The sequence below is a fragment of the Pholcus phalangioides genome, unplaced genomic scaffold, assembly GCF_987345545.1.
Source record: "Pholcus phalangioides strain wild (caught in Gottingen) unplaced genomic scaffold, Ppha-v1.0 ptg000015l_1, whole genome shotgun sequence".
In the NCBI taxonomy this organism is placed as follows: domain Eukaryota; kingdom Metazoa; phylum Arthropoda; class Arachnida; order Araneae; family Pholcidae; genus Pholcus; species Pholcus phalangioides.
Window position 1 is genome coordinate 115750385 of NW_028301608.1, and position 20225 is coordinate 115770609.

General features: G+C 33.7%; 2 protein-coding genes across 4 annotated transcripts in view; both read right to left on the minus strand.

Annotated features, from left to right (window-relative positions):
- The window catches only part of Tango5 (Transport and Golgi organization 5), a 63085-nt gene extending 58698 nt beyond the window's left edge, over positions 1-4387 (minus strand). Inside the window, exons 1-2 of one of the 2 annotated variants that reach the window (XM_089245234.1) lie at positions 4225-4387; positions 1272-1439 (exon numbers count right to left, since the gene is read on the minus strand). In XM_089245234.1, coding sequence (XP_089101360.1) covers positions 1272-1439; positions 4225-4227 — 171 coding nt within the window. In that variant the 5' untranslated portion in view covers positions 4228-4387. Of the gene's footprint in view, positions 1-177; positions 1440-4224 lie in introns of those variants that run through there. The other variant, XM_089245237.1, reaches the window with a different exon arrangement.
- Positions 4388-11903: 7516 nt separating this feature from the next.
- On the minus strand, positions 11904-20060 carry LOC149077672 (peptidyl-tRNA hydrolase 2, mitochondrial-like). 2 transcript variants are annotated; one of them, XM_089245239.1, is made up of 5 exons: positions 20008-20060; positions 18195-18278; positions 17155-17276; positions 12341-12453; positions 11904-12194 (listed from the first exon to the last, which is right to left on the minus strand). In XM_089245239.1, the coding sequence occupies exons 2-5, from the start codon at positions 18219-18221 to the stop codon at positions 12145-12147; spliced, it is 312 nt and encodes a 103-aa protein (XP_089101365.1). In that variant the 5' UTR covers positions 18222-18278; positions 20008-20060; the 3' UTR covers positions 11904-12144. The 2 variants fall into 2 exon arrangements, with proteins under 2 accessions (XP_089101365.1, XP_089101364.1); XM_089245238.1 differs by having other exon boundaries at positions 19756-20060.
- Positions 20061-20225: the final 165 nt, after the last annotated feature.

The window sequence follows — 20225 nt, forward strand, 5'->3', positions numbered from 1 at the left end:
ATTTAATTCTAAAAGTGCTTGTATCACTGAAATATACTTTCAGAAATCTAAAAAACCTAATTTAAGTAATATACCGCAAAAAAATTGATTAATAAAAGAAAAAAAATTGGGGTCCTCGAAGGACCCCAGCTTAGTAAACAACGTTGATAAAAAAGCTTAGTATGTTAAGGGTTAAACCATTTCATATAAAATGATAGATAGAAATGCATTAAAAAAGAAAAGGAGCCTATGTTTTCAGACCACATGTTCTTTTAGTGCAAGATTCTTAGCATCAAACTGAACACAGTCTGAACATTCCAGAAGCTTATTTTACCATCTGCATGTATCAGACACCGAAATGAGTAAAACAAATCACAGATGGGGGAGGACACCTACAAATTTGACTTAGTTGCGTCAACAACTGGGTGTTGATTGTGTAAATAGTGTAAAATGAAAAGATCTCGGTATCTCATCTATCTGCCTATAAATTCTCATTTAACCAATTTTGTAGCTGTTCATTTTAGCTTTTAGTCAGTTTTTGTCTTTTTTATAGCATTCCTCAGTGTTTTAAAAAATTTATCCTTCAATTTTTGGTCATATCTAGAATGAATTAAACAAATTTTCCAGAGAGACCTATGGGGAAATCCCATTTTGGCTAATGAACATGATCTCAGAATAAATTGTCTTCATTAGTCAAGGTATCTGTATATTAATAGGCTATATGTTGCCAACACTCATGATTTGACAATATATGTGGCAGTCGTAATTATCATTTTGTTTTGTATACCTTGTTTGAAAATGGCGCCCAAAATTGATTATGTGACTGAGAATATTGTTTGGTAGGCCTACTGATGGATTATTGAAATGGATATTAGCAAGCTTTTTCAAATTTATACGATTCAGTACACTTTTGATAGTGGCTTGATGCTCCTATTCGTGCTTGTGCTTTAAACACCAACATTTCTTTTAACAAACAACTGAAATACTCCCACAAAACGCCTGACTAGGTTTTTTTAATTTCCAACTGGCAGTCATATTGAAAACTAGCCAGTAACTTTTGTTTAAATTTTGCTGATATGCAGTGTAGCCTATCTTTTATTATTTAAATAACAGCTGTTGACAAAATTAGTTGTTCAATTGCCAAATTGTTAATTGCCACATTATAAACAAATCAGAAATTATATTCTGTGATTGTTCAAGTACTTCACAAACTTCTTTCCTCTATATAGCACACACTAAATCACATGCACATGAACGTATAAATTCCAATTTAACACATTCTTACAGCTTACCATATCTGCTTTCTTCCCACTTGCCTTGACACCGCGCTTACGCAGTTCCTGGCGCAAGTCATCCTTGGTCATTCCTTTATAGTCCTTTGGAATGATGGCATTCTTTTGCTTTACTTTGTTGGGCTTTGCTCCCAAAGTGACATTCTGATTGAAACAACTGACTTCCATCTAGGGGTGAAAAATATAAAAACATGAGAAATTGATCTTTGAAATGGCAGCAATTTATACCTGAAAATATGAATGCATAATACACATGTGTTATATATTTTATAGTAACTCAGAAAGTTTTGTTGGGTTGTCCCTTGTGTGTAACACATGTGGGGGACACAGAGAAGATCCACCTCTCTTCTCTCAAAAGAAAATAATTGAAATATATATTTTCAAATTAAATATCAAAAGAAAATATCTTTGCACGCTGTATTAACTTTTTTTTTTCTCAGTTTGAAACAGAGGAAAATTTAAGGCTCTTGCTGCCCATAAGATTTTCAAATTTTAAGGAGCATATATACTAGCACGCCGATCTTGTAGCATACGATCCCCTGCAGCAGTTCTAATCCACTCGTGAGCCTTTCTGTATGCTGAAAAAAACAGATTCAGGTGCGTTCCAGTTAAAACAACTCAAGAATCATTCATAACACAGTACAAATTACTGAACAACTGATTGCGAATGCTTTCATTGCATGATCCGCATGCTAATGTATACTCGATTTTATATCCCTCTCCTCAAGTTTTCACTGAACTTACTTTGACCGCTCATTTCCCAAACTTGCTGCTACGGTCTATTCCCCCCCCCCTCCCTCGGTAGATAGGCTTTTCGTTTCAATTGCTGCTTTTTTGATTAACTCAAAATTTCTCATCCGATTATCTTTACTCCCTAGCAAAAAAGTTAGATACTACGCATGGTCGGGTACTTTAGAGTTTCAGTTCAGAAAAGGCTTACTTTCACGTAGAATTCAATTGTATACATTTATAAACTTAAGGCCAGGAAGTACAAGCTGATTAAAAACAGGCTTGATGTCCAAGTTGAAAAATTGTCAGTGTGGCCGTAGACTTATTTCTGCAATGATGAGCTGATATTTTATAAAACTAATTTCTCAATAGAATTTTTATCTTCTTGGGGTTTTGCACCTGGTACGATTGGGAATTTTTCCGTGACAATGGAATGCAGTGTTTGATTATTTATGATGATTTATCTAAGCGGTAGGTATGTAGGACCTACTTTTTGGGCACACTGGTGGGTTGGAGAGAGTATATTGTATTGCAACAGCTCAAAATAAATGGGAGCGCAGACTAATTCTACATTACTTTTCAACGAAGTGAATAAGCCATGACGTCTGGAAGATTTACACAAGCATAGCAGAATTAAGCTACTTGATCATACATGCCACTTGCAGATTCCTCTGTGAAATTTCTAATGAATCTGTACATGCTGAATGTGCTGTGTATATGAATATGAGTGACTAATATATTTATATTGTCAGAGTGCTGGTAGAGTTAAACTGCAATATTTCCAAATAGCCTCATGTTTCCAAAATACAACTTTGTAGAAGTACTACACTAGCATTTTAAAACAAATATTGGATGCTTATTCTCTCTCACAAGGGAATATTTACACAGTTGGACAGCTTATAATATAACAAGGTTGGAAAAATAGGAAAATATTCATTACGGAATGAAACCCCCCTCAACGGATAACCCCTAGATGCCACGTCATCCTTTTCTTACAGCCAAACAATTTCCCCCATATAATTAAAGTATGCATTTTAAACCCCTGATTAACGGTCACCCCTCTTTTACAGACATATGTTTTTGTCCCACCAGTATCCGCAAAAGGGAAGTTTAACTATAGCGAACTTTTTGTTGTACCCATATGGGCTTGACAAGCAATTGCAAATTCATTGTAAATGGATAAACTTTGTTAAATTTAATGTTAAGATATTTGTGCGCGTTATAAGCAGGTCTCTGACTTTTTAATAATACCCATATGTTTCTGACTCTGTGTACTAATTAAATCAATGCATATGAGTAAATTAATTTCCATAGAGAGTATTTCCAGTCCCCATTTCTATTTAATTTTCAACCAATGCATTCTATAAATTTTCACAAAAAATGAACTACAGTAAAATCTCGCTATAACAATACTATGTGAATCAAGAAAAGACATCGTTGTAGAAGGATAATCATTACATCGAGAGTAGTTTAGCATCAGACTAGGCATTTCCAAACAAAACTGGAAAAAATATTGTTATAGAGCAGTCATCTTTAACTTGTTACTCGCAAGCACCATGGTGCTCCCTGAAGCACCCAGAGTGCTATTGACGCTCGTCTCTGATTTCGTGTTTACAAACACACTTGATCAACGTCCCAATTACCTTGTACAAATTGCATTCAAGGATTAAAATCATCCTGATTTCATTCATACGCATGTCACACTTGCCGTAAGGGTGCCATTCTCTTGATGGGTACAGGCAGCTCTCCCTACTAGAAAAAGATTGAAGACCTCTGTTAGAGGGATTTATCCTTGTGGTAAGGTTTTTACTGTAGTTTGAACAACATGTCAAATATTAATGCTTGAGATAGTGAATATCGGGTAATAATTTTATTTCAATCATTCCAGAATTAGCGAAACAACTGAATTAATTTGTCTAACTTACTGCTTTATTACCACAATGATGCTTAATAATTAGTTTGTTCAGCACTGTATTAATATATATTAGCATTATAAAAAAAAACTTTCTCCTTCCCTCAGATAATTAATAAAATTCAGTTCATTTCTATATTTATTTAACATAAATTGATTTCTTCCAATAACATTATCAACATAAAATAACCAACTAAGAAAATGGATCGCTTTTTAAATAAGAAAAGGAAGCGGATGAAGCTCCTAACCCTCTCCACCCTGCAATAACGCGCACTTGGTGTTTTTTGAATGCGTTATTGACGAAGCATTTACCATAATTCCATAAACAACGGATGATTTAAAGAAAGAGATCAAAGTGTTTAATCGTGTGGTTGTTCTTCAATAATCACAATTGAATCAACAAACGCCGCTTTTGTCGTCGCTTCTCCGAGGCCGATAAAGTAGCATCTTTTGTCGTCATATCTGTCACCATAACATCGCTACTCTCATTGGTCAAAATAGCTCGTGGCCAGTTTTCAATCCATTACGATATTAATAAGGTGACCATACGACCCGTATTTCACCTGCTATTACCAGGCTGACCACATTTCTTTCGAGAAACATTACGGAAAAAAACCCAAGAATGATGCTGAAAATGAATAAAAGTTGTCAATAATTGGTAAAATTCCCACTTTCCGTGGGATATTACGCACTGCCATTACTTAATCGTACATGCGCCTCGTACATGTAAAAGAAGCACGGGGTGGTAACTAGGTATTTTGCCGCCGCCCCCTTAAAATTGGATAGTTTTATAACGGTGTTTCGCTTTCACCTGAAACTGCCACCCCTCCTAAATTTGCCATCCGGGTCAGCTGCTCCACCCCCCCTAGTTCCGGCCTGAAACGGCGCAATAGAAATCACAGATTTATAAAATTATTCTGCGAAAAAACCCCTTTGTTTAATCTCTTCACGTACAGGCATTTGGCAACAAATTAAGATGATCTGTATTCAGGGGCGTAGCCAGAAATTTCGTTCGGGGGGGGACCAAAGTGACAGAACAATGGATTTGGCCATCTTTTTCCCTTTTTTCGGTCATTTTCTCACATTTCGGGGGGGGGGGGGGGGACCAGACCCCCCAAGTCCCCCCCCCCGGCTACGCCCTTGTCTGTATTTGAAGTATCAGTACCTCAAAAAATGGTTTTCTAGTTTAGGTTAGAAATAAAAGGACAATAAAAGATTGAAAATTTCAAATGGGAATTCAAAAATGAAAAAAGTCATAGCCATTGTCTTTTGGGCTCTCATCAGGGGGGAGCACCCTGACATTTCTTATATATATATATATATATATATATATATATATATATTAGAAAGATACATTATACGTTGGGGTATCACAAAAACAGGAATATAGAACTTCTCGGTTCATAGGTTTACAATTAGAAAAGAGGTAAAGAAAACAAGGAGAGCTGGAATTCATTTATTCCATTTCTGTTGGGCCAAGATATTTTGTCCCCGATAGTTAAAGGGGTTGAAAAATAACAAATGCATGAGAATAATATTTGTATTTATAGTCATTGAATGTGTAATTTATAATTTGGGGAGATAATTATAATCCTTGATTTCACTAGAGAATAGAAATGCAAGGGGGCTTTATTGAAAGTAAAAGAAATAACAACCCTGTGTACAGCATATCTATTCCCTAAAATTTTCACGGCACATTAAAAAATATAACTATTTACCTTTTTTAATTTATGTTATATTATTATACCTAGAGTTTCTGTTCTTAGGAATTATTCACATTTTTTTCCATTCTGAGATCAAGAAAATTTCGTCAAGAAATCAGGAAAATTAATATTGTGATACAGTAATACTGAAAGATAATGTCACTCCATACTATTCATACAAAGTATAGAAGCATTGGATACAATGAGGTAACGAATTTTTTGAAACCAGCAGTTGCTTATACTTTATTTATTTTTTCAAAAATTCCTCTCCACATTGAATCCAGGGGGGATACAATTGAAGTGTTTAAAATTTTCAATGGGATGGATGAATGAATTACTAATATGCCATCAATCAACTACTTTGACAAGGGAACACCAGTATTGCTTAGTTAGGGACAATTCCAGGTTGTGGTAATGCAGGGAATTTTTCTCTAATAGGATTATGAATAAATATTATCACAAAAATGAGAAACTTTGCCTGGTTTTAATTTATACAAAAATTGCCACGTTTTTAAGACAAATGACCATTCGACCAATTGAATTTATTTGTCTTAAAAACGTGGCAATTTTTGTATAAATTATGAATAAATGAAATAGCTTATCTCTGGGGGTAGCCATTTTCTAACACAATTGACATGTTTGAAAAAGAAATACAATAAATATATTGGGGTAAATTGAGAAGCTACCCATACATAGATAAGACATTATGGACAGTGTATTATATTTTATCACGTATATAGTTTTTAGTTTTTATAATTACACTTTTAATTGGGTTGCTGTAGTTTAAGAATATATGGCATCCATATTTTTGTTATGGGCACCTTTTTTTCAGCTACCTCGTTGGGAATTATTTTGCCTGTTGTGGCAGTGTATTTGTAGTTATACGAGGATGACATCACTCTTTGCTATCCATACAAAGGTTTTTAACAGCTGGCTGATGCGAAGATATATTTTTGGGAGAAAGAGAAAAAATGCAACTTAAAATATATATATATATAAATTTTCGCATCAGCCAGCTGTTATAAACCTTTGTATGGATAGCGGAGAGTGCCGTCATAAAGGCTGTTATAAATCTTTGTATGGATAGCGGAGAGCACCATCATCCTTGGATAAGTCACCATCTGGTGGCATCGTCAGCAATTGTGAGCTTTGGCCTTAATTGTGTCTGACTCTCCATGTACAGTCCTGTTCAGTGCACACATGATCCCCAATGAGAGATTGAGATATTTGTTGCCTCTGTAGTCTAGGGCATTCACCCGGAAAGTGAAAGATATGGGTTAAATTCCCTGCAGGGGCACAGTTGGATTTTCTCTCTTTCCAAAAATATATCTTCACATCAGCCAGCTGGGGAGCTATAAAAACCTTTGTATTATTTCGAAATAATACAAAGGTTTTTCCATTGTAACTACAATTGTAGTTACAATGGAGTGTAAACCAATTTTCTACAAATTTCAATACAGTACTTTAATGTTAAGAAAGCCATAGACGGAACTTCGTGCAAAATACAGAAGGTCTGCTCTTTTTTCCATGAGGCTAATTTTTATGATCATGTTTTAGAAAGTGGGAACAGGACAGTTAAACAAAAAGCTATAAAATTAAACTGCATTTTCTGGAGAAAAAGTTTGAAAGTGCTCATGATCTTTTAAAAAGTAGTCAGTGGTTGGATTTAAAGAATGATACCAGGGGCCTGTTGTGATCTTTAATTGATTTTTCTTTTCTGTGTATATCACAATGAAAGGCTGTCAAAAATGAAATTGTGTCAAGAAAAGAAGTGTGATCTTGTTTAAGAAACCGTACATAGGTGAAGATCAGGTCAGGATCAAACTATCTGAAGCTGGGCACTGCTTGGTCTATGAGATCCAAAGCCAAGGAATAAGTAAAAAAGGATTGGCAGTTTTTTTTTTTACTTTCAATAGGGGTGATCATGATCATGGCTCTTTTAATGCCAAAAAAAAAAACAAAAAAAACGGTTGTGTATTCATTGGAGAGTAATTTTGTTTTACAAGTTGAAACTTCAGATCTTATATGTTTGTAAAGATAAAGGGTAGGGAGGGAAAGTGCTTTTCGTCTTTTAAGAGGTGACAGTTTTTAATGAGGTTAGCCAATACTAAAAAAAAATCAATGCAGTCAAAATTATTTATCAAGGCTTACATAAGAGCAAAAAAAATGTTACGTGACATTTATATAACTGTGGAAAAATTAGAGTAAAGAAAATTTCATGCAAAGTAATTCAATAGAATCTGCAACAGTAAAATATGAGAATTTGTATGTATTTGGTTTATAGCCTGACCAAAGTGCAATAACATTTAGGACCTGATGCCAGGGTCACAATTAAGAAGTGCAGGCTGGTATGTTGCATAAAACCAAGTGCCAAATTTATTAACTCAAAGCTTTTTACATTTGTGTCACCCTTGTCTTATCTTGGGGGGCACTTCAGCGGCATACTAAATTACAGAGACACATTGGGTGGGAACTATTGTTCAATGAAATTTTATCTCAAAAAATATCTGATGTTAACTCTGATTTCATGGCACACCCTTTAGGAATTACAGCAACAACCACTTATTCAACATTAGTGTGGAGAAAGATAGGGTAAAATACATTTTTGCCCTGGCAAACTGGTTACCTGTTTGAGACGCTGCATGGTGCATGCATCATTTTGAATGCACCTCAATAAAATAAATACATGAAATGTTTTAAATACAGTAATAGTCCCTGAAATTCTGAAGTTACATGATATATGGGACAGATTATAACCATGTAAGTCAAATTCATATAAGTATGAGTACAATTTCGCATACAAAGACATAAATATTAGTTAACTAGAAAAATACCCGTACTGCCTGGGTTTTCTCCATATACTGGGAGAATTGAAGAAGTAAACCATTTAAAGGAGTAAACATGTCTGAAATGCGCTGTTTGGAAACCAAAGTAAACATTCCAAAAGTCATTGTTGAGGCCCAAAAATCATTGTTTCCAGGGAATTGTTTTTCCCATTTCAGGCATTTGCCTAGCTCTGATGTACTTTTAAAGTAGCCTATCGCTCAAGTTGGGTCCTGCTTTGTATACATGCAAAATTGGGCGATGATCGGTCGAAAATTGTGGACTTGTATGGAGAACATACACACAGAAAATCAATTTTATGTATATTGATTAGGACAAAAATTTAGGAAAAATGCCTAGCTTTTGCTAAAAATAACAATTAAAAATGCAGTAATTCCTGCACAACATACTTAGAATAGTAAGTAAATAAAATGTCATTTTTCTGATGATGCCTTCATAAAATCTAAATAGCCTATTGGCCTCAATAAGGTCCTTAAAAACACGCACATTCCCTGAAATCTGTGAAAACGAGCATCGTATGTGGCACACTTAAATATTTCATAAAACCTTGGTTTTGAAGGAGTTAAAACATCTTTCATTAGTGGGTTGATATTAACACTAGAATGACAGAAGTGGTCATTTTGACCACAAACCTACTTTGACATGTGATTGATTGCACCCAAACGGTTTATCTTGGGTACTTAAAAAATTTCATGATTTTTCTTACGTTGTTGAGACTCTTGAATGCCTAAAGTATGAATATTCTAGGTTTCTTAGTTTAGTGGTAAAATTAAGTTCTACCTAGAACTAGAATGGTGGTAGTGGTCATTTTGACCATTATAGAGATATTTAACAAATATGATTACAAAACATGCTGAAATGGACAGTCTTCTTATACGAACATTAATATTGGGAGAACATATTCTATCATGGTGTTTGCTTTTCTCCAGTAGCCATTTTGTACCATTCAAGAGTACACTCAAAAGAGTACCAAATAAATATAGCCATTATTTTACAACATATCATGCTTTTGACTGAGGAAAAAAATCCTACAGTTGGTAAGCAGAGGAAATCTAGGTCTTGAATACCAAGCACACACAAAATTGAAATCACGAACGAAATTTCTGTCAGAAATGCTGAAATTTTATCACCCTACTAATGTGTGTATCATTGATGGTTTCGGAAGAATCGAATCAACTCATTCAGTGCACAATGTGATCCACATTGAAAAGCTGTCTTAAGCGTGTATTTTACATTGTAAAGGATTTGGCAGCTATTTACAATTTTTTCACTCCGGATATGCAATCTCTTTGCAAATTTCTCAAGCATATTATACTTCAAACTTTGTCAGTGAACTGCCAAGTGAAAATGAAGCCACAAATTAAAAGAGCTGAAAAAAAAATCACAACCAAAATGTTTCTTAAAGTATTATATAATATTTGTCATAACAAGTCCTTTTGTCCAAAATTCTAACAAATTCATATGTGGGCATGTGCTCATTGCAAAAATAAGTTAAAGAGATTGAACAGATACAATTTCAAGAAGTTTTAATAAAGAAAAATAATTTTGTTGATTTTTTCCTATAGTGGTCAAAACGGCTGTTACTATCATTCTAGTGTTAATTAAAAGTTACAGACTTTGTGAATTACCATTGATGAGCATCGCAAAAAACAAACTTTGTAATGCTTCAATAACATCAGACTTCAGGTATAAAATTGTGACCAGTCTGCAAAAATGCTAGATTCTATACCAAGCCTTGGAATAAAATTTCACGACAAATGATAAATAATAATAACAATCTCATAGCAAACTTTTCATATTTAATAACTTTTCTAGCTTATACTGCAGATGTCCAAAAATCAGAGTAGTTCAGTACATATACTGTTCTGATCTACCAAAAAAATTCTAAGTCAGGTGTATTACTTCTCAGCCACCTCGTTGGGTATTTTGCCTGTTGTGGCGTTGTATTTGTATTATGTCCATTGCAATAATGTTTAAAGTTTAATGACAATATAATAACAAAGATCATGATTTCATATAAGGGAAAAATATTTTGTGAAAGTAAGGAAGGCCACACAGTATGTGGATTTATTTATTATTATTTACCTTCGCAAAACAGATTTCATGTGTGTGAGAATAATTTTTTTTTATCTAAATTGAATACAGCAAAATTTAGGTCACGCATCTTCAACCCATTGCTAGTGAGCACCGCAGTGTTCCCTGAAGTATCCAGAGTGCTTGATGCTTTTGTCCGATTTCATGCTCATGAGCTTTTGATCAACATTCCAATTAAATACCTTGTACAAATTACATTCAAGGATTGAAACATCCTGATTACATGTGTATTCATATGTCAAACTTGCCATAAGAGGGGGGGTGTTTTTTTTATGATGAGTACAGGCAGTGTTTGCGACTGCAAAAAGGTTGAAGACCGTTTATTTAGGTACATATTTAAAAAAAAAACTCACATTAGATATCCCGGCATAGACTGAAATAATGTAGATTATACTTGATATTTGAAAATGTAGTGTCAAGGTATGACATTTAAGAGATTTTTCAAAGAATTAGCTCTTTTCAAAAAACTAAGAGTATATCTACACATACAAGGAGGCACCAGTGTCATTTGGTAAGGAGGGAAAATTCTAGGTTATTTTGGTGTCGAAGGGAATTTTTCTCTAATAGGGTTGTTAATAAATGGAATAGCTTACCCCTGGGGGTAGTAAATTCTAACACAATTGACCTGTTTAAAAATAAATGCAATAAACTTATTGGGGTAAATCGGGAAACTATCCATACTTAGAATAAGACAACCATAATATATTTTAGGGGCATTGTATAATATTTTAACATGTATATATATTGTTTGTAATTGCATTTTTAATTGGGTTGCTATATTTTTTAAATATATGACATCCATATTTGTTATGGGCATCTTTTTCCTCAGTCACCTCGTGGGCATTTTGCCTGTCGTGGCGTTGTATTTGTATATGTAATTATGTATCAAAAATGGGGTTTCGCTATAGAATGAACATTTTAAATTTTCAATTAATTTATCGACCATTGAAGGTACAAAATTACAGAATGAACATAACACTTCAAGTTAAGTCTGAATGAGCTACGTATAATGAATTTAAATTTGCCTGATACATGAGATGCAAGTAGTATAAAATAAAAATTACCAGGTTGGAAAAAGTAGATTTTAATATTTCATTTAGTCCAGAACAATACCATTTAAAAATCAGTAAAATAAAATGGGTGATAACAATATGATGATAACACATAAAAAAGTGTCTAAATCACATAGTAATTTAATTTCAATCAGTGGTACCTGTTAAGGAAAAAATAATAATTTTGTGACAGAAATAGTGTTTCTGGGAAGACAAAAAAGTGTGTAAATAGTTTTCTTCTATAATTTTAATTTTTGACCAATAATCATAGACCACGCTGATTAACACTTGTAGAAAATAAATCATCCAAATGAACTTTATTAACTAAAATGTTTTGAACAAAATTGCACTTGGTTGAAATTAATCAATTTTAAACTGTTTAATGTTTATAAACATGAATCGACCGACACTTATTAACTCCTGAATTTTTTTTTGTAATTTTTTATTTTTACCTACAGGAACACCAAATAAAGTAACTGTTGTGTTCCATAAATCAAAAAAAAAAAAAAAAAACCATTTAAATGACAGTAAAGTCTATATCAGAGGAGCTTCAAATTGCCTGTGACTTCATCAATTTTGTCTTTCCTGCCTGTATCAAAACAAGAAGAATATTTTTCTTTCATGTAGAATTAAATTAGAAAAATACTTTTTAAGCAAAACTAATCATTGGAAAAATATTTCATGTATTTTTCTGTCTTAAATGTAAAAAAAAACTGAAGGAATTTGATTATTTACCTGGTCCAATAGCAAGAACTGTTTTTGTTCCAGGAGAAACTTGTGTCCATCCAGCATCACACACAATATTGGTGAATAGACCAATATCTGACGCTTTCTTTTCTAATTTGATTCTGAAAATTAAAGCAATAAATAAGTAAAGTACATATAATAAAATTTATAGACAAAGGAAAAGTTAAAGGCAATAGGTAATGCATTACAATCTTTTAAAACAGTAATAGAAAAATGGATGAAAAAATGATCATAGAAAATCTGTTGATAAATATAACCAGCATCAAATTGACAAGAATTGTTTCACTCAATAGCCATAACACACTGCATATAATCAAATAAGTTCCAATCATTCAAATCAAATAAGCCCTACCTGTATGTGTCAGTAACTGACAAAAGTAAAAATCGAAATGTGAGGAAGACCTGTCCCATTTATAAATTAGAAAAGAATAGGACTTTTCAAAGGAGGGGAGAGGTGTTAAAAGTTTCACTTTTCTATCTTTATCTTGGTTGAGGGTACTTTAAAAATTACTAGTAATATTGAGATTCTCACTATAAGCTGTTCTAATCATACCAGACATTTACTGTAAATACAATATGATAAAAATTTCAACCAAATTTTAAAAATACAGTAAAACCTTGATAAATCGTCACCTCAAGATATCGAAAAATTATGACGACTTAAGCGGAGTGTCGTCAGTTTTAATGTGCAGTGTTGTGAAAATCATATAAATTTAAAGTAATATGAAATTTATTAAAGTATGAATCAAAATAACAATATTAATAAAATTTACAGATTGCGAAAGAAAAATAATAGCAATTTTTTCATGATACAACTACAAAGTAACCTTGAACACTTTTGACTTTGTGGAGGGGCCCTGGGCAGGGAAAAGTGAACAGAAGACCTCAACTTGGGAAAGAATGTCAAATTTTTTTCAACAAAAATATTTTGTTTAAATTTCAAGCCCTAAATTAGTTCTAGTCGTTCGCAATGATCTTAAAATGGGGAAAGGAAAAATCTGTGCACAAGTAAATTCAAATATTTTTATATTGTGTACATCCATCATATTATTCTGAAAAATTATTTTCTATTCCCTGACAACATAAAAAAGATTTAATGATAAAGAAAACCTTTTCAATGATTTTAATTGTATGAATTTTATGCTTGTTTAGTTACTTGAAATGTAAGTCAAATTTTGGTTTTTTTTCCCCCTTCAAGCATAGAGTTAATGCAGGGATGTCATTCCAACTTTTTCCGGGGGGGGGGGGTATACAAAGACCATGTACTCAATGTCCCCCACCAAATGACGGCCTGAGTTAATCCCTTAACTGCCACAAACTTATATATATACCCTGGGGCGTCTCTGTGTGTTAACTCCCATGGACATATTTATACATATTTACTCTTTGTGATCGAAAAATGGTAGCACTGGGGAGCGAATTGTGTAAGATTTCATCGGCAGTTAAGGTGTTAATATAGTACTGGTCGATTATTGGGACAACCATTTGTGTGCTTATAGAAATTTGCATTTACATATGCAGGAATTAAAATCAGGTATGTAACTTGGAATATCAATCAAAATGTTTTATATACTAGTGTCAGGCGTTTGGGTGAAAAAAAATGCATGCTTGATCAAAATTTTTACATGTCCCTGGCATGTTGGCAATAGATTTGTTTAGCCAATGCTTTCTATGATAATTTATTATCCGTAGCCGTTGCACTTTGACTTGATTAATTTGATTCTTCGATTTACATAATTTTTGATTTCCTTGCACTATATGTTGTAATCTTTGATGTATCAATAAATTTTGGTTTTGCTGGAGATGCCCTGGTCTGCCCAGGGCAAAGTGCTTACGTTGCTTCTTGTGACAGAGCCTGGGTGTCTTGCACTTTCTCCAGTAGAGCTCATGCAGAAATGAGATGTAGCTTGAACAGTCTCCAAAAACCTTAGTCTGCAAATGAACTTCCCCAGCGTAACTTTTGTTACTTAAACTGTTCTGTTTGGGTATATAGGATTTTATGGTGACTTTTAAGCATATGGCAATGTTGTTAATAAGCTCTTTTTTTAATGGGGGCCATAAAAATAGTCTGTTCCTCTTTCTCAAACTTTTTCATAGTGACCACTTAACCAAAATTAGAGACGAGTAAACGAGGGTTTAATAACATTGTTGTCTATGAGAGCTGGAAGGGCTTGAAGAAAAATGACGACTTAACCAGAGTGACGATTTAACAAGGTTTTACTGTATTAAAAAAGAAATATTATTGGCTTAGAAGTGGTTTCCAGACTATAAGGCAGAAAATGCCTTAGACTATGGTCTAATAGTCCGGAAACCGCATCTGAGTCATTGAACGCCGGTCAAGAAAGTCTCAAACAATACTTCAAAAAAATATTACTCTTGAGTTCATTTTGTGCTGATAAGAATGAAATAATAAAGTCCAAATACATGGAATTTAAAAGCTTAAAAACATTCAAACAGATTTTCAACTTATTTTATGAAAAAAAATGCTAAAATTAATTTTTTACCAGGTTAAGAACAGACAAAAACATTTTTTTTTTTTCAATGATAAACATTTTAAACAAGCTATTTATTAAAAAATAATTATATTTTCATTAATAATTCAAACAATAAATATTTCAACCATACTTAGTCAGACCAAAATTTTTCTAACCCGAAATAACCCCATTATTTTGAATAAGAAAGGTATGAAATTTTTATTTTCAATAAAAAAAAAGGTGAAACCCATTTCAGGTTAGAAAAAATTTGGATATGACTAAACATTGCTGAAATATTTACTGTTTCATTTACTAACGAAAATATAATTATTCTTATACTCCCTTAATACATAAAACAGTGAAGAGAAACCATTTTACATACTTTATTCCAAAATTTTATAACAAATTACCATATATTATTTTTCCCCCTTCCATACCATTACTGAAAAAACGTTTAAAAAATTATCTTTTCTCAATAGCTAACATCAACGATCATTTTTGAAAAAAACACTCTAATTGTTGAAATCACTAAATAATTCTAACATTTCATATTCTTCATTCATAATTCGTGGTTTGTTTTTGTTAATTAAAGTAAATTAAATAGATTATTCCATTGTCAATCACTACATGTATATGAGAGTATACTTGATACTTGAAGTACTGTACTGTATTCAGATTGAAAACTTGTTAATTTCATAGATGAAGAATTAATTTTGATGTATTTATTTATCTTTTTTTATCTGTTTGTTGTCCTTGAAATTGTATTGCAATTATTCATTGATACTTTGTATCCATCAGTATAGATCCACATTATCTCTTCATGAATTTGTTTTTCACATTATTGTGTAATATTTCATCATGTCAAATAAACTTTAAAATAAAAAGAAAAAGGAAACAGCTTGTTTAAGATTTTTATATTACATAAATCATTACATTTTTTTTCTGTCTTTTCAGATCCAGTAAAACATTAATTTTTGCATTTTGATAAAATTAGTTAGAAATCTCCTTGAACATTTTTCTGTATCCGACCAAATATCTCCAAAGAACTCTAAAAAGGCTAACGTAAGAGGCTTTGGAGATAAAAGAGATCTTAACAATCAGGTTTTATTTATATAATTTTACACACATGCATGAAATTAATTCATAAGTTCCTTACACTCTACTTCTTTGGTCACTGAATTCATGTACAGCAGAGTCTCGAAACTTCAAGGTTCTGGATAATCCAAGGTGCTTAGATTATTTGAAATTCCTTTCTCAAAGCCCCTCTTTATTTTCTGCCAACAACAAGTTTTATTGCATCTAATTTTTCTTACAGTTTTTTTTATTATGAAAAACGAGTAATGTGTCTTAAGGCAGGACCATCTTGATAGCATTGTGGGCCCCTGGGAAGAAATGATTTTTCCTCAGCCCTAACTCAAATGCTTGCACACTACACAAACACACACAATTTGCATGGTTAATCTTGAAAATATCAACTGGATCTCATTATCACAAGGCCACCCCGGGCCCCGTCCGAGGGGGCATGTGTTAAGACAGCATTGTTTTAAGGGGGTCTTAACAGGGACTGAAAAGGTCTTGATTCCCAGATACTGGGTTCTTTGGTGGCCTTTGGGGTCAGAATTTTTCACAACCCACTATAGTGAATTTATAGTTGGCAAACACAAAACATCCATGTTGGTTCAGGCCCTTGAGCCCCTGTAAGTCTCACTTACCAAGAGGCTATGGCTCCTATAAAAGAAAGGCTGACAGGGCTTCAGACAGGGAATCCTGAATGATTCTTATTGTATCATGTTTTTTCACACTGTAAATTCACAATGGAGGCCCTGCAGTAGGATATGGGGCCATCAAAAGAGGCCATGAGTCTTGGCAGTTGCGCAATGAATAAAGGACAAAACAGGTAAGAGTAGGTAACACACACACACAGACTCAGGGGCGTAGCCAGAAATTTCGTTCAGGGGGGGGACCAAAGTGATAGAACAGTAGATTTGGCCATCTTTTTCCCTTTTTTTTTGGCCATTTCCTCACATTTTGAGAAAATGGCTGAATAAGTTTGTGCAAGGGTGTAGCGGGGGGGGGGGGGGGGTCCCCCACCACCCTTGCACAGACTTAAAAAGCAGTTTTCTATTATTTTTTGGTTGATCCAAGTTTTCCTTAATCCGAGGTGGTCTCGATACCAATTACCTTGGATTATTGAGACTCTACTGTAAGTCCATTTGGTGTTACTTGCATGTAGAAAATTATTTTGCTTGGTTTGGATAGGGAAGGTTTCCCTGTATAAAATTCAAATGAATGATTATTACAATTCAATCACGTTTTGAAGCAACTTACAAAGATTCCTCGCTATCGGTCTGCAAAACAACTTTTCCTTGTCCATATCTTTCCCAATAATTTGCAATGGAAGCATCATGCACAGAAGCATCCTTGTATGCCATAATAGACGCATGAGAACACTATTGAAATGATAGAAATTACAAGAATTAATTGCAGTTTCAATTTAGTATTTCTGAACAACTCCAAGTGAATCGACTATGGACACACCTGTTTATTATAAAGCGTGACTAAAAAGCTTTAAGGTGATCACACAATTTTTGTGTATAAATTACACTGAGGAATGTTTAAACTGATGAAATGCAGTAAAACCCCTCTTTGGTGGACACCAATGTAATAAAAAAAATCCTCTGTAAAAGAGGAGTGACAGTTAAGAGAGGTTTTACTGTATTAACTATAAATATTGCATGGTACATGGCAGTGCTAAACAAATCTATTGCCAACATGCCAGGGACATGTAAAAATTTTGATCAAGCATGCATTTTTTTTCACCCAAACGCCTGACACTAGTATATAAAACATTTTGATTGATATTCCAAGTTACATACCTGATTTTAATTCCTGCATATGTAAATGCAAATTTCTATAAGCACACAAATGGTTGTCCCAATAATCGACCAGTACTATATTAACACCTTAACTGCCGACCCGACGAAATCTTACACAATTCGCTCCCCAGTGCTACCATTTTTCGATCACAAAGAGTAAATATGTATAGCAGTTAACACACAGAGACGCCCCAGGGTATATATATAAGTTTGTGGCAGTTAAGGGATTAACTCAGGCCGTCATTTGGGGGGGGGGGGGCATGGTCTTTGTATACATCCCCCCCCCCCAGAATTAACTCTATGCTTGTAGGGGGAAAAAAACCAAAATTTGACTTACATTTCAAGTAACTAAACAAGCATAAAATTCATACAATTAAAATCATTGAAAAGGTTTTCTTTATCATTAAATCTTTTTTATGTTGTCAGGAAATAGAAAATAATTTTTCAGAATAATATGATGGATGTACACAATATAAAAATATTTGAATTTACTTGTGCACAGATTTTTCCTTTCCCCATTTTAAGATCATTGCGAACGACTAGAACTAATTTATATTCACCATTCTTAGATGCCACCTAGAAAAGAAAAATAGTGACAGAAATAATATATTTTCCACTAATAAAATTTGCATTCACAGATAAATGATCAATTTTCCCTTTTATAATACTATTAAGACAGTGAATAGCTTGCCGTGAATGACTCGTCATGAAGTGATATAGGTCTGTAGCCAGAAATTTCGTTCGGAGGGGGACCATTTGCATTTTGGGGGGGGGGGGACCAAAGTGATAGAACAATGGATTTGGTCATATTTTTCCCCTTTTTCAGTCATTTTCACATTTTTAGGGGGGGGGCAGACCCAGAAGTCCTCTCCCTCTCGCTATGGTCTTGCAGTGATACTTTGGCTAACAGAGATAATTCATTTTGAAATTCTGCTCACATTAGCTGAAATGACATTTCACATAGATTTCTATGGAAAATTGTTTAATTTGTCCCAGAAACAGCCTAAAATTTAAAGGTAACTTTTTTTAAAACACCAAAGAGCACCATAAAAATTACAAAAACTGACCTAACACAACCGTCTCCAGTTACTCCTCCACTAAAGGAGTAACCCATCCGCGGGATCCCCTCCCTCATGCAAAGTGTTTTTTTTTGCCCCCTACCTGAGTAGAAATAACTAGTTTGCATACTCACTATTGATAATTTGAGCAGATCTCATTAATTTTTGCGCTTGAGGAACCAGGATGGGCTCATGCGGACGGCACTGGACCAAAGCATTGTTTCAGTTTGATAGTTTGATGCAAAGAGCATGGCCCTTACAAGAGTGGGGCTAACAGTGTTATAGCCCTGAGACCTGGAATAATTACCATTATTTTTTTTTCATGCTATAAATTAACTATAGAAGAGCCCATGAAAAGTCTGCTTCTGGCCTGCCAAAAATTACAGGCTAAGGGCCTCCCTGTTCCAGGATGTGGGGGCCATGGCTAGGAGTAATGGATTGGATTTTTATTTTATTGGCACAAAGACCATCTAGGTGAAGCTGTGCCAAAACAAATGTCTATATGAAAAGAACACAAGACTTATTCTTGTCATGTCAGAAGGTAAAACTACGAAGCATGGAAAGTAAAACAATGACATGAACTGTAAAGAAACTATAATTTGTCGTATAAACCAATGGATTTGATAAATTTAAAAATGTGAGATGCATCTCAATGGTCAGATAAAACGTTATGAAGTGAAAGATCATTCTGACCAAAAGCGGTCGTAAAATGATGGCAATGATACAAACAAGTAAAAGCATGAGCAATGGAGTTTGAAAATGGAGTCTTGCACTGAAAGACTGGGTGCTTTGAAACCACAGGCTTCATTTCTTTTTAATACATTTTATATTTTAGCCGAATCTTTCATTTTACATGGAATGATTCAAAAACTTTCCATTTTGTAGAAAATGGAATTTCCAAAAACTTTTCATTCAAAAACACACTGTGGGGGTTATAATTTCGCTGACTTTTATGTATTTACAATATTATTCATAATCTAAGTACAGAATTTTACATTTCTAGACTTCACGAATGTGTACAGCGAAGATGCTAGCCGAGTGTTTCGCATCACCCAACCACATAAAACACCGCATCCGAATGAGAGAAATACTAGCTTTCGGGTGAGCGTAGGCGAAGTTTTTGAATCTTCCATGAGCAGTTTTCGAAGTTAGCATAGTAATTATCACAGCTACGCATAGCTGACTGCCCGGTTTCGTATAAAATGTTCACTTCTTTTTATTTTACATAGATTATCAAAGACAATCACATGTAGCACGGCGTATAGTCAACATCAAAATGTAAACAACTTTTGAAACATCCAAACGGCTTTGACTTCAATACTTGATGGTGACTGGGACAATTGCTCTTTCTGAGTGATTAAATTCGTAAATATTTGTAATTTATGTAGCAAAAATAAATAAATTAATTTAAGAGATATTTTAGAGTGATTTTTACAGATATATAATTGTTTTTTTCCAATGAGAA

Bases quoted from the DNA above. Each gene is read 5' to 3' on its own strand.
- LOC149077672 (XM_089245238.1), bottom strand. From the start codon at position 19,893: ATGGAAGATTCAAAAACTTCGCCTACGCTCACCCGAAAGCTAGTATTT. The intron at 17,277-18,194 runs GTAAATTCAAAT...TCATTTCAATAG, and splicing joins AAGGAAAAATCTGTGCACAA to TGTTCTCATGCGTCTATTAT. The intron at 12,195-12,340 runs GTAAATAATCAA...GTTTTGATACAG, and splicing joins AGTTCTTGCTATTGGACCAG to GCAGGAAAGACAAAATTGAT.